Source organism: Hyperolius riggenbachi, chromosome 3 (genome assembly GCF_040937935.1).
Source record: "Hyperolius riggenbachi isolate aHypRig1 chromosome 3, aHypRig1.pri, whole genome shotgun sequence".
In the NCBI taxonomy this organism is placed as follows: Eukaryota; Metazoa; Chordata; class Amphibia; order Anura; family Hyperoliidae; genus Hyperolius; species Hyperolius riggenbachi.
The window spans coordinates 326,804,733-326,819,342 of NC_090648.1; the positions used below are offsets into that span (position 1 = coordinate 326,804,733).

Below are 14,610 nucleotides of genomic sequence, written 5' to 3' on the forward strand. Positions count from 1 at the left end.
GAAGCCTCAGACTCCACATGTGTACAGAAGGGTTGCCTGAATATGTGGGGCTATACTAATAGGTCTCCCCTTTATGTCATCTATCTCTGACCGCATTGCTACGGGATTGCACGTAGAGAGTGCCACCACTTTACAGACATATTGTACATGATTTGACCTCATTGTGTCCGGTCTGTCACCACTCCACACGCATTGTGATGCAATGATTGCTCCCTCATCGAGGCATCATCTAGCCTCCTTTACTACCGAACGATCTCCTGACAGGTACCTTCTACAACTATTATAATATAACCAATCCTAACTTAGTATATTATGCTGCCCTCTTGGAGCACAGCCAAACTACCTGTCCAGTTGCCCTCACCACTCATCTCCAGTGGGATCACTGCATTTTACATTACATTTAGCTAGAGGGTGCACCTGACTGATGTCCTACCAAGCTTATGGCAGGCAGTCTTCTTGCATGGCACCCTAAAGGGCAAATTGATTACTCTCCTGTCCTTCTATATTGCTCTGTCATACACCTCAATCCCTCTGAAAGAAGGAGTCCATTTTATAACGGGCCTGCCGACATCAGTTAAAACATGTAGAAACAGTCTCCAATCCAGACACACTTTTGCCTTTGACTGTGTCTGTTCAGCACCTTCCAAGAGTATATGGAATATAGAAAGATAACCCTTTTTCGCTCTCTTTGTTCCCTTCAGACGACTGACTGGTGGACGAGCTACAAACCACCTTCTTTGCCCATCAAGACGAAGAGGACCATTCTGCGGTCTGGAACGGGTTTAAACCTTTTTTTCAGAGGTTCTCTGATAAGTGCAGTAGCACAGTTGAGGAGGGAGACAAACAGTCAAATTCTAGATCTTTAAAGGAGTTATCAGGCAAAAAAAAAAAAATTAGTTTCACTTACCTGGGGCTTCTACCAGCCCCATGCAGCCATCCTGTGCTGTCGTAGTCACTCACTGCTGCTCTGGTCCCCCTCCATCAGCTAGTTTAGTTTTTGCTGACCTCGAGGTCGGCGGGCCGCATTGCGTACATTTTTACGCATTCCGGCTGGTGCAAGAACATTAACACATACGTTTTTATGTGTTAGTGGTTCCATGCGTAAAAATGTACGCGTTGAACCACTAACGCGTAAAATGTATGTGTTAAAGGTCCCTCACCAGCGGGAAGGCGTACAAATGTACACAATCTGGCCCGCCGACTCCGAGGTTGGCAAAAACTAAACAAGCTGACGGAGTTGGACCAGAGCAGCAGTGAGTGACTATGACAGCACAGGATGGCTGCATGGGGCTGGTAGAAGCCCCAGGTAAGTGAAACTCATTTTTTTTTGCCTGATAACTCCTTTAAAGATCTAGGATTTGACTGTTTGTCTCCCTCCTCAACTGTGCAACCGCACTTATCAGATAACCTCTGAAAAAAAGGTTTATACCCGTTCCAGACCGCAGAATGGTCCTCTTCCTCTGCCTGATAACTCCTTTAAACTCAGATCCCAATTCTGGAGCAAACATACACTGACCAGCCAACTGAACAGAATAGGGCCTCTTGGAACAATACCCAGAGCAAACTTTAAAGGAAACCAGAGACCAATTAAACACAAGATTTATACATACCTGGGGCTTCCTCCAGCCCCATGCGCACGGATCGCTCCCACGCCGTCGTCCTCTGCTGCCTGCAGCTCCAGTATCGGGTCCCGTTAGTTCTGCAAGTTGCGGCCAGTCTGCGCAAGAGAAGTGCGCCCTCTACGTATTTTTCCGGTGGCCGCCGTAGAGAGCGCACTTCCTCTTGGCCGCAACTGGCCAGTCTGCGCAAGAGGAAGTCCCAGGTATATATAAAACTTTTGTTTAATTGGTCTCTGGTACACTTAAAGATTTTACTGCAAGAAAAGGAACAAGCAAAACAATTCTTTTATAAACAATTATTTTATGAACGGGGAAGAGTACGAGTAGTATTCTGGCTAGGATGACACAAGACAGAGCCCACTCCAATGTCTGATGGCCATACAATGATCAATTATAGGACAATCGATTGACCTATCGATTCTTAGAATCGATTCAAAATAAGTGAATCGATCGAACATGAATAGATTTTTTTGCCCATACGCTAGGGTAGATTTTTGGTCCGTTGTTCCACCTTTAATCAATCGTAGGCTATTTTCGATCACAAAATAAGAACCCTGATGAATCAATCGAGTATTCAACAAATCTCTAGTCAATAATGTGTAAGCCAACTTAAAGATTTATACTCTTCACAATCTGACTTCTCCCAAGCTGAAGCTGAAATATTTATCTCTAAAATTAGGGAACCTGAGATGGGGCCGCCACCATATGATATACATACCTGGGGCTTCCTCCGGCCTGTGTTTCCACGGCATTCTTTTCTCGCTCTCAATTTCTCTGCAGTTGGCCCCGGAAAGTCCTCTGGTCCGGGGCCAATTGGGCATGTGCACTCCTGCCGCGTTCACGCTGCCTTGAGTGTTCTGCCTCTGTGCAGTAGTACGGGGAGCGAGACAGGGGAGCGCGCCTGTGCCGACTGGTCCCGACTGTAGGATTTTTCGGGGTCAGTTGCGGGCAGAGAGAGCAAGAAAAGGATGCAGTGGGAACAATCGGGCTATGTAACTTTTATGGGGGACCCATCTCTGGTACACTTTAACTTACCTAGACTAATCCCTTAACAAAGAGACTTTCTTGATGGCCCCATTACCTTTGAAGATATAGAGACTACCATCTACTCTATCTACAATAATAAAGCCCCTTTAATGAAGCTAAGGGCACTGAAGCACCGACATTCCAGCGCAGGAGACTTGGGCGCAGCAGTGAGTAACTTCTGCGCCGTCAGAAGACGGAGCTGAAGTTACTTATAAAACACTATAATTCTGCCTCCAGCAATTGCTGGAAGCCGAATTATTTCATTCCCTACCATCCATGGTGGCCTTGCGGGGGAAAGTTATTGAAAATAAATGGGAATTTGTGCAGGAACAGGATAAGCCAAACAGGCTGTATCCTGCGGCGTCTCCTGCGCCGATTCCTCCCGTACTCAGCTAAGGGTGCCTATCCACAATAATAAAGCCCATTTAATGAAGCTAAGGGTGCCCTTCCCACCTCTAGGTGCACTGCACTCATTATCCTGATCCCAAAGCCAGGGAAGGACCACTCCTACTTTGATTCATATTGCCCAATATCTTTGCTTCCTATGGATGCGAATATTTTGGCCAAAATCTTAGCCCTGAGGCGTAACCAAGTCATTCATTAAAGCATGATGACCAGACTGGGTTAATGCTGGGTAAGAAAAAAGCTCTCCATATCCGCCGGTTATACACAAATTTACAAGCCCAACATTCTAATACGGGGAGACGCTCAATTGTTTCATTGGATGCTGCCAAGGCATTTGATGCAGTAGAGTGGCCCTTTCTATTAGCAACTTTGGCTAGATTTGGCTTTGGATAGTATTTTATGAAATGGGTGGAGTTGCTGTACACTGGTCCTATGGCCCAATCTGTACAAACTCTGTGGTCTCTCCAGCATTTTAATTATTCTGAGCAGGGCCGGCCTCAGGTCTCACAGCGCCCTGAGCGAAACCTGATTTTTGTGCGCCCCTCCCCCTTCATCCTCTTCCCGCATGCACACACACACACAGGCCCATATGCAATTCACCTTTTCTCCTGAGATATCTCCTAGGACAGTGGTTCCCAACCTTTTTTTTCATATTTGAAGCGTTTATTAGTGAAAAATATCATAGTAAACAATACAAAAGCATATTACCTCACACAAAGTGAGTGATGCATAAAAGACAAAGAACAGAAAACAAGGAATCATAACACAACTATACTTATAATCACAGGGGATACACTTTATCCAAAATATCATTGACTACATTACTTTGAACAGAGCTCAGGTACATAATGTTAAGGCCAAAGTTTGGGGGGCAACATTGAACCATAATCTATAGCGTAGCGCAATATGAGACCCAGTTTTCCCATACAGCTTCAAACTTGGGCAAGTTGTTTATACTGGAATAAAAAATTCGATCTGACAGTCTAAGCGTGTCCATTCGATTTCTTAATTGGAAAAGTGGGAGAGAGGGGGTTTTCCAGTTAAATGCAATCACCCATAAAGCTGCCAATAACAAGAACTTATAAAGCCTAAAAAGCGGGCCCGAGATATCCAAATTAGGGGCAAATAATAGTGCTTGCAACTTAGTCACAGAGATCGGGAAGTGGAAGATTTGCGTAACCATTGCCATCCAGTCTGTCCAAAAACTCTGGGCAATCGGGCAGTCCCAAAATATATGAGACAACGTTCCAACCGCTGGTTCCCAACCTTTTTGACGTCGTGACACATCATGCCAAATGCTCAGATCTCTGTGACATGTCACATATGTATAATAGAAAAAATACTATTAACCACCCTGGCGTTCTGATTAAATCGCCAGGGTGGCTGCGGGAGGGTTTTTTTTAAATAAAAAAAAAACTATTTCATGCAGCCAACTGAAAGTTGGCTGCATGAAAGCCCACTAGAGGGCGCTCCGGAGGCGATCTTCCGATCGCCTCCGGCGCCCAGAATAAACAAGGAAGGCCGCAATGAGCGGCCTTCCTTGTTTTGCTTATATCGTCGCCATAGCGACGAGCGGAGTGACGTCATCGACGTCAGCCGACGTCCTGACGTCAGCCGCCTCCGATCCAGCCCTTAGCGCTGGCCGGAACTTTTTGTTCCGGCTGCGCAGGGCTCAGGCGGCTAGGGGGGCCCTCTTTCGCCGCTGCTCGCGGCGAATCGCCGCAGAGCGGCGGCGATCAGGCAGCACACGCGGCTGGCAAAGTGCCGGCTGCGTGTGCTGCACTTTATTTGATAAAAATCGGCCCAGCAGGGCCTGAGCGGCAGCCTCCGGCGGTGATGGACGAGCTGAGCTCATCCATACCGCTCAGGAGGTTAATAACCACGAATGGATGGAAAGAGTGCATTATCCTGAATATACTTAAGAATGAAGGCTAGAACCTTTCAAGAATATTAATAAAAACAATCATGGGACAGTTAGCGCCCTTCCTCCATTTAGAATGATAGCACAGCACCAACAATTTGCACCACGCGTTATAGCCGCAGTGCGCCCCCCCCCCCCCAAAAAAAAAAACGACCTCAGACTCAGTATAGGTAGGTAGCCGGGTATAGGTGCCCCCAGTATAGGATCTCATGTGTAGGTGCCCTCAATATAGGTTGCCAAGCATAAGTGCCCCAGTATAGGAAGTCAGTTGAAGGTCTCCATCCCTCCCATAGGTAGCCAGGCATAGGGGCCCCCAGTATAGGTAGCCAGGTATTGGTGCCTTCAGTAAAGATAGCCAGCTATATGTGCCCCTAGTATAGGAAATCAAGTGTAGGTGCCCTCCGTATAGGTAACCAGCTATAGGCACCCCCTTGGAAGCTTGCGCCCTGAGCGACCGCTCCAGTCACTCAGGTCAAAGGCCGGCTTTGATTCCGAGGTACCTGCCAGGGTGCCTTCTTTCCCCTTTGCCTTGTTTCTGGTGTGATTCAGACACCACTGCAGCCAAATGAATCAGGAGGGCTGCTGGCAACTGGTATTGTTTAATAGGAAATAAATATGGCAGCTGCCATATTCTTCTCACTTCAGTTGTCCTTTACATTCACACAAAAAGAAAAAAAAAGGTTTTGATGAGCCAACAGATAGCAATGATTCTGTTTGTTATAGTGAAAGTCTTTCTATACACAATAACCTCATCCTCTCCTTTCCACCAGCCACAATACTTTTCAAAGTAAAGTCCAGGTTAGTTTGTTTTTCTGTATGCAGTTTTACTCTATACAGTACTTTCTAGTAAATATTTTTCTAGGAATGTTTTTGGACTGTAGATAGTTTCTATTAATGCCTCTGGGAAAATTTGCTTTGATATTTAAGTGCTTTGGATGCATGTTTCCGCAATGAATTATGCCTGCAAATCAAGGTTCCACTCTATTCCTTTTAGAGCTCCTTTAAAAAAATCCGTCAGCTGGCATTAGGTTTCTTTTATGTAAATGTTACTCTTTGGCAGGAGTAAAGCTGACATTTTAAATGTCCGTATTTTTTTTCAGAGCAAGTCCGATCTAGACAGTAAACAGAACATGATAGATGAACTACAGAAGAAAATAAAAAAGCTTGAACAGGAGCTGGAGAAGAACAGCGAGGAGGCAGAGAGAAAACAGGCGCGAGAAGATAAGGTGTGCTTAGAATGCTTATGCCACTCTCCGTTAATGACTGCTTAATTACTAGTGTATTCATGTCTAATCCAGTATTACACCTTTGTTAAGTGATTGTTGGAGTATATTATTTGATAACTATAAAAGTTAAATAATATTCCTGTAATGAGTCATGTTGCTTTTAATTATATTTATGAGTTTGTATGCAATTGTGTACATTTAAAACGGGCTCCATGAGGCTTTAAATAAATTACCAATACTCTACTACAATTCATTGGGTTATTTCAACAGTAAAATATTGGTAACTTTACAGATATTTTACTGTAACCTAAACTAACTTTATTCTCTCACAGAGCCCTTTCTCTAACCATGCCTAACACTTACTGATCTCCCCTCAAGATGCCTAAGGGCTCTTTCACACTAGGAGCTGATCAGTCCGTTTTGATGGAACGCACCTAGGACGCTGTTAGAAAGGCAACATAAAAGTCTATTGACTTTCATGTTACCTTTCATATTAGACAAAGCGTTCCAGAGTGTTACGTTGTAACGCATCTGGGAGCTTTCAATCGTCCGGTGCAAGCAATTTACCATTGGGTGAATTAGAACTAGCGCCGCTGATATGTGGCAAACTGCAACTTCCCAACTTCATGCCATAGGTCATAATGCTTGCACGAAATCGTATTTGTACAAACGTTATGTAATGTGAAAGAGCCCTAACCACCTACCTCTGCTGATACCTAACACTAAACCCCCTCTCCAATGCCGAACACAAAAAACATCCTCCCACTCCAATGCCAAACACTAAAATCCCCCTCTAATATGTAACGCTGACACCCCGCAACCATTGCCTAAGACTACCCCATGACTAACTCTAAACCCCTGCCCCCACCACCAATAATATAGGTGCCTCAATGGATGCCTATATTAATATCTCTGATTAGCAGTCATTACTGTTAATTTGGCCACCTAAGGCACCCAATAAAATAGCGTGTGCCAGGGCCACCCGGTATGCAAATTGCAACTACAAGTAGTGGGTGCATTTGCAGCTCAAATAGGTCATCTGCCACCACTTAATTGGTATGGATATCGGTGCCATCTGACTTGGCTCTATTAGTACGTACAGGTAAAGGCACTGTGCGCTGGTGCTACATTTGACTGTACGGATACAGGGCAAAATCTGCCAGTATGCAGTCTGCCCCTGTGGGTACAGATTTAATTTGCTGATTCTCCATTTATCTGTCTGGGTACAGATGCCATCTGCCACTGCTTCGTACAAACGATGCCAATCTACCACAGGTGATATACAGGCATCCAGGGCACAGAGTCTGTCGGCCTCCAAAAGAGCATCCTGTAAGTGTGGTGGATCAGTAACCATGGTAGCCTCCAGACTCTTTGCTGCTAGGCATTCCTAGGTCACGACCCAAATGCTTGCCTCACTGATGATTAGATAAGACAGGTGGCCCTGCGGTGTTATTTGGTCAAACCTCACAGCTTCAGTGAGAGCAGTGGTTGTGTTGTGACATCAAGCTTATCCAATATTGACGCTTTATCACACCATTAAGCGTCAGTTAAGGGTCCACGGGATAATGCCCTAGTACCAAATGTTCTTATGTTATGAGACTGATGGGATATTCGACCAATGTGACCTATCTGCTAATTTGTTTATTTTAAATTCACATCTTTTGCAGAGTTTAAAAGTGTTTATCCTTGATTTGTAGGATACAAAGAACCAACATTTAACTTGTTTTTTATTGTTTCAGCTGTGCTGTAATTACTTTATTTTCAATTTGCAGAGTGCTAAAGAAGAGATCATTAGGTGGGATGAAGGTAAAAAATGGCAGAGTAAATTAGAAGGAATGCGCATCAAACTGCGAGACAAAGAGAAGGAAGTGGAGTCTCTGACTAAACAACTAACAACCCTGAAGGAGCTGTACTCCAAGTGAGTTTCCTGAATAGAGTATACAACTATACTTTTCAACGTATCTTTAAGGTGGCCATACACTGGTCGATTTGCCATCAGATTCGACCAACAGATAGATCCCTCTCTGATCGAATCTGTTGTGTTACAACATGTATTGGATTTTGCTTATGTTCCAACTTTATTGAAATGGAAATACTTGCTTTGAACCCAAAACATATGATCTGTGACTAGACTAACATTTCTAAACTAATACATATATGTTTGTCTATAAGTGTGCTGGGCAGCATGAGACCAGCTTTTCTCCTTCAAGACACGACACAACATTTTTATCGAGTTTTTCTCCTGGCGGACTCAAAGCACCAGAGCTGCAGCCACTAGGGCACGCTTTATAGGCAGTAGCAGTGTTTGAAAGTCTTGCCCAAGGGCTCCTACTGAATAGGTGCTGGCTTACTGAACAGGAAGAGCCAAGATTCAAACTCTGGTCTCCAGTCTCAAAGAGGCAGAGCATTTAACCAGTATATGATCCAGCCACTGCCTTCAGATTTCTATTGGGTGGTACAAGACCATCTTCCACCTTCGTGAGTTGCACTTTCCTGTGTTGCACCAACTGTGTGGGTGAGTGGGTTTACTCTTTTATAAACACCTGAACATAGAGGAACTTGACAGGTACTGATGATGAGACCCTGCATAGATGTAACTAGAGTGGTGGCCTCAAAGAGTTAAACTTTCTGTAGCATGGGAAGGAGGTGGACAGTGGCTGGATACCCTTTCTGCGTTCACAGTAAGAGGACTGCTGGTACTCTCTCACTTCTCATTGATTATCTTGGTCACCGTGTAATTTTGGGTTTGGGGAGGGGGGGGGGTCAATAGCTTATTGACTGCAGTGTAGTGCACTGGCACAGAAGGGCAGTTTTACAAACCCAGTCAATCTTGTAATATGATGTACTGCATGCAATATGCATTAGAGAATGTTAGTTATCACCTGATCTAATAGTTTGTCAGCTGTGTGCTATACAACACGCACGCGCACACACGCGCACGCACACACACACACACACACACGCACGCACGCACGCACGCACGCACGCACGCACGCACGCACACACACACACACACACACACACACACACACACACACACACACACACACGCTTTGAATAAAAACAAAATACGGTACTCCTTGTTCCTTTACAATAAAAATCACAGCCCTAACCCATATCTTTTTTTTCTCTGGCAGAATAAAAAATGACTCTGTATACATGGTCCAGTTCTGTAAATGGTTGCAATTCACATGTCCTAGTTTCTCTAGCAGTCTTTTTGCATGTCACAAAGAGGAATAAATATCCAACACAGTTTGACAGCTCACCCACCCTAAATTTCTACTGGCTTTCAAGTAATTGTTTTCATGCTGGACCAGAATCTAGTTAAAGTTAACCTCACGTGGTTTTCAATGTTTTTTTAAACCAGAAATGTAATGTTAGGGTCTCCACGCCTGTTACAGATTTACAGTGATTTATTTCTCGTGTCAAATCCAAAGTCTAAACGCATTTTGAGGCCATACAGTGTCCTCTTTATTAAAGCATAGACCAACAACCACACATATTTATTTACCTTTGTCACTGGTGTTCGGTCCTACTCTTCCCATTCTTCATATACTCCAGTTGTGTGTGTGATGAATGTAATTACAAAGCAAAGAGTAGAGCACTAATGGGTGTAGACCCCCTACTGGAGTAAACTACCAACATTTTAGAAAAACAGCACAGACATGCTTTTGTATGCTATTTGCATAATACTTGTATAAAGCAAAAGAAAACCAAGCCAATGTTTATTACTGTACTATTGATTCATAAAGCACCAACATAATCCGTAGCGCTGATCAATATATCAATTTAATTCAAGGATGTATAAAATAAAATATTAAAAAGAATAAAATATCATGTGAATCATTCCTAGTACATAATTTGTTGCATTTGCATTTCTTGCATTTTGCACCATTTAATAGCACTTTTGCACTGTAGCTCCTTTTTGTAAAATGGCTTTGGCTATTACCATTTATAATTAAGTACTAGGAATGATTCCAATGATATTCAGTTATTTGTATGAATTTATTGATTCAATTATGACGATGTTAGATGTTTTTAATTGTTTTTATTAGATACGTCCTTAAAAAAAATTGATCAATTGATTTTGCATACTTTGGCTTGGTTTTGTTTTGCTTTATGCAAATATTCTGCAAACAATACACAAATTTAGCATTTCCCCATGGATGCCTGTGGTGTTTTTCTAAAATGCGGTGAGTGTAATATCCATGGTTTGGCCTCTGGTTCCCTTGACTAAATTTTTGTATACACTGTCCCAGTGCTTGTCCTTCATTCTTTCATGTACCCCTCTGTTATGCATTCAGTGATCAAGCCACTGCTAGAATAACTCCATTTATCCTTCAGCGGCCTTGTTTTATTTTTTCCCCTTTGTCCTTTCTTAATTGCATCCTACAGCCCATACACAATGGGAATTTTGCGTGTGCAGCACTGCAGTTGCATGGTACTGCACATCAGCTGATAAAAAGATTGCCTGTTTGCACTGAGCAGCTGCTCTACTTTTGTTCTCCAGCTTTATGCAGACAGTAACCAATGACAACATGAAAGAGATGTGAATTCTGGAACATCTTTTACACCAAGCCCTATACTGTTGCCATGGTTTTTAGCAAATGTACAAAAACAATCTAGCAGGTGTGGACTGAAGTGGAAAGGTAACATGTAATCCATTAAAAATGTCTTGTGTAGTAATCCTATACTAAACGAAGAATGTAACTATGCACAGCATAGACAGACTGTGGCCAGTTGGCAAGCAGCAACTGCTCATTCAACAGCCGATCTGCCAGGAATCTATATTATTAATCAACAGTTGTATGTAAGCATGAACACAGGGACTGCATGCTCACACCACAACCGCCGCCTACTGCGCTCTTGCACACAGGTTTAGCGCGGGCTATGCGGAAGCAGGCTTTGAGCGGCATGGGCTCTAAGGGAGCAATGATGTTGGGTGACAGAAGCTCTGCGGTGCAATACTTTGAAGATTCGGCGGGGGGGAGGGGGGGCTTACTGGTACTATATACTAAATGAAGGATGAACCTATGCATATCCGAAGACATAACAACAAAAGTTGTTTAGGTGATATCTTTAATGACTAACTGTACAAGATTTCTTTGCAAGCTTTAAGTTTCTTCTGGCATGTTTCAGGACTGGATCAGATCCAATTCTGAAACATGCCTGAAGAGGAAACTTAAAGTTTCGAAACCTTGCAAAGAAATCTTGTACAGTTAGTCATTAAAGGTATCACCTAAACAACTCTTGTTGTTATATCTTTGGATTATCTCCATAACTAATACTGGACCAAACGCAACTGGCTAATCTATGCATAGACGCACTGTGGCGGTTGTGGTGTGCGTGCGCATGCTTTAGTGCGCAGGCTTTGGTGCGTGCTGGTGCTTGCGCTGTAGGTGGCAGTGGTGGTGTGTGTATGCAGGTGCATCATTTAGTATGTAGGGTAATTTGAGATTCTATTGAAAATCTCAGGTTTACTGGTGGCATATATTATATACATTTTGGTACTTATGTGGAGTTGCCCTTTAAAGCCTTCTCGGGAAGTCTCACTCCTATAGAGACACAGACAGCAGTAAAAACACAAAAGTGTCTTTAACCCCTGTCCATGCTATTCAAAATTACAATAACTTTTTTTTTTTTTTTTTTTTTTTTTTTTTTACTGAAATTGGGCTTTAAATGGCTAACTCATTTCAAACCATAAATCACGTTGTGAAGACATGACAAAACTGTGTGCGGCGGGTTTGTATTCACTTTGAATCTACTCGTACTTATAAATCCAGGACAGAGAAAATTTGTAAAAATTTTGTTCATCTCTAATGTCTAAAATGAGAGCTTTTATCCATTTTATGGTACGGATGATGATTGACTTCCTGGTGATCACAGGATATATCCTTCAAATGAATGTACAAAATGTAGCTTTGTCTTCGTATTTCACAGCCAGTGTGCGTCTGGCATGCTAATTTTACAGTTCATGTGTTCGGAAAAGATTTTATTTCTCTGTAACTTCCACTGTCTTTCATTTTCTGTCTAGACAAAACCATCATCAGCTTATTTTATGTGAGCAAGTGTAAAACACCCTCAACCATTTAAATAGCTTGGCTTGTTTTCTTGTTTTCCTGTTTGCCTCACTTTCATTACGTTTACATTGATACTAGTATGTTATACATTCTAGAGCCGACCAAGAAAAATTGGTACTACAAAAGAAACTAAAATCCCGGGGAGTTACCGTAGATCAAGTTGTCGGAGCACGAACAGTAGAGTCGGACAGGCACATTGAAGAACTGCGGAAAAAGAATATTGAATTAGAAAATGAGATCTCTTACATGAAGTATGTACTATTCAGTTACACACATCCCAAAGTTCAAAGTGCTTTCAAATATAGCAAGCTCATGCATTGAGCTCAGTGAAGCTGCCCCCCCCCCCCCCCCCCCCCCCCTACAATCAGCACATATAACAATTCCCCATCATGTTTGGTTAGTGGTATGTTTGTAACCATTTGTTCCGCTAAAATTAAGATTTGTGCTGCTTTTCTTTTTAAAGACAATAGCACTTACCAGTATTTTCTCCAAAACCATTACATGACACAGCCCCCATACAACAACCTATAGGCTATAGACACAATATGGCATGGGTGGGTAATGCTGTATGTGTGCTCATTTGTGCTGCAAAAATCATCTTTCTGTCTTTCATAGTTTTTGAGATATTCAAGTTTTGACAAAGGTCAAAAGTTCACTCAGCCTCACTTTCCAACTAGGTGCTGTGCTGTCCGTTCTCACCAACCGCACATAGCATGCGACAAGCAAGGTAACATGAAAGTCAATAGACTTTCATGTTACCGTTCACATTAGTTAACGTTTCCAGAGCATTATGTAATGTCTCCGGGAACTTTTAATCGCATAATGCAATCTATTAAAATAGAGCTAGCGCCACTGATACGAATCAAAGCGCAACTTCCCATCATCATGGTGTGCATCATAATGAGTGCACAAAATTGTGCAGCACTAATGAGCACATGCACAGCACTACCCACCCACATCAGTTTTATGTCTGTTAGTTGTTGAACGGGAGCTGGGTGGTGATATTGTTTCGGAAAAATTCTGCTGTTATCTTCATAACAAAACCAACACAAATTTTAATTTTTGCAGTGCAAATGGGCACAATTGTAGCACTGACAAAGCATGATGGAATTTTTATTCGTGCTAATTGTAAAGGGGCCAGCTTTATGGAGCTGGTGCATTGGCTAAGTTAAAAAGCCTTCTCTTTCATTTGTTCTTGGGCCTGTTTACGCTATAGATATCTTTCCTGTGTCCTCCTTCATGTAGAAACACATTAGATCTGTCAGTGTATGTTAATCGATGAGCTGTTTCAGGTATAATGTGTTTTTCCATGCAGGGAAAGAACACTTGTCAGAATCAGAATCAGAATCATCTTTATTATCGCCAAGCACACCGCTAGGTGTGCCCGGAATTGCTTGTGGTTCACATGGCATGGCAGTTCAGGAACATATAACAACAAACGTATAGAGCAAGTGGCAGTTCAGGAACATAAAACAAACAAACGTATAGAGCAACGATTAGAGTCTTGGGAGGTCAGAGTTTACAGATGTGACAGTCCATGTTTCTAGTCAGAGTTTACTGCTGTGAGAGAGGGATGCTCTGGGGGCCAGAGCGTCCTGAGTTCAGTGAGTTCAACAGGAGGACTGCTTGGGGGAAGAAGGTGTTCATGCGCCTAGTGGTTTTGGAGGGGATGGATCTGAAACGGCGTCCCAGTGGAAGAGTCTCGAAGTAGCGTCTTCCCGAGTGGGAGGGGTCGAGTAAGATCTTGGACGCTACTTTACCTGCATAAGTTTTACCTAAAAATCACACCTGACGTTTTACATGAAATTACACCTGACATGAGAGGATTATGGAGTCTGGCATATGTATTTCCTTTTAAGCAATGCAGATAGCCTGGCTGTCCTGCTGACCAGGGTATAAATGGCAGCACATCCTAAGACCAGGCCGCATCTGAATGACTGCCAACAGAGGTAGAAGAGCCCCCAGAATACTTTGTACTTTGCATGCAAACTGTTTTGGAAGCTAGCCTCCTCCATTAATGGTAATTTGGTGCATCTGTTTTGAAAGCAAGATGTGTACCCTGCCTATAATTAGGCTCAGCGCTCCTATGCTGGTAGTCATTCGGATGCAGCTTGCTTTGGGAAGCGCTGCCACCTCTTCCTGCTGTCTAAAAAAAACATGTTTACCTCATGGCTAGCCGCTCCCATTTGATATTTATGTTTGCATTCAGTCTCTATCAGAGGTTAGGGCTCTAGTGCACAATTGTAGCATCTGTTTTGAATACAAGGTGTGTATGTTGCCTGTAGGGGGTTCTGCACGCCTCTATTGACAGTTATTTAGATGCGGCCTGGTCT

General features: G+C 43.0%; 1 protein-coding gene across 4 annotated transcripts in view; it reads left to right on the top strand.

The window, feature by feature from the left end:
• CEP290 (centrosomal protein 290) overlaps nt 1–14,610 on the top strand; it is a 272,670-nt gene that overhangs the window by 177,361 nt on the left and 80,699 nt on the right. For 2 of the 4 annotated variants that reach the window (XM_068276835.1, XM_068276838.1), the window contains exons 40-42: nt 6,078–6,197; nt 7,970–8,115; nt 12,373–12,528. In XM_068276835.1, coding sequence (XP_068132936.1) covers nt 6,078–6,197; nt 7,970–8,115; nt 12,373–12,528 — 422 coding nt within the window. Of the gene's footprint in view, nt 1–6,071; nt 6,198–7,969; nt 8,116–12,372; nt 12,529–14,610 lie in introns of all 4 variants that reach the window. The other 2 variants (XM_068276834.1, XM_068276837.1) reach the window with 1 other exon arrangement.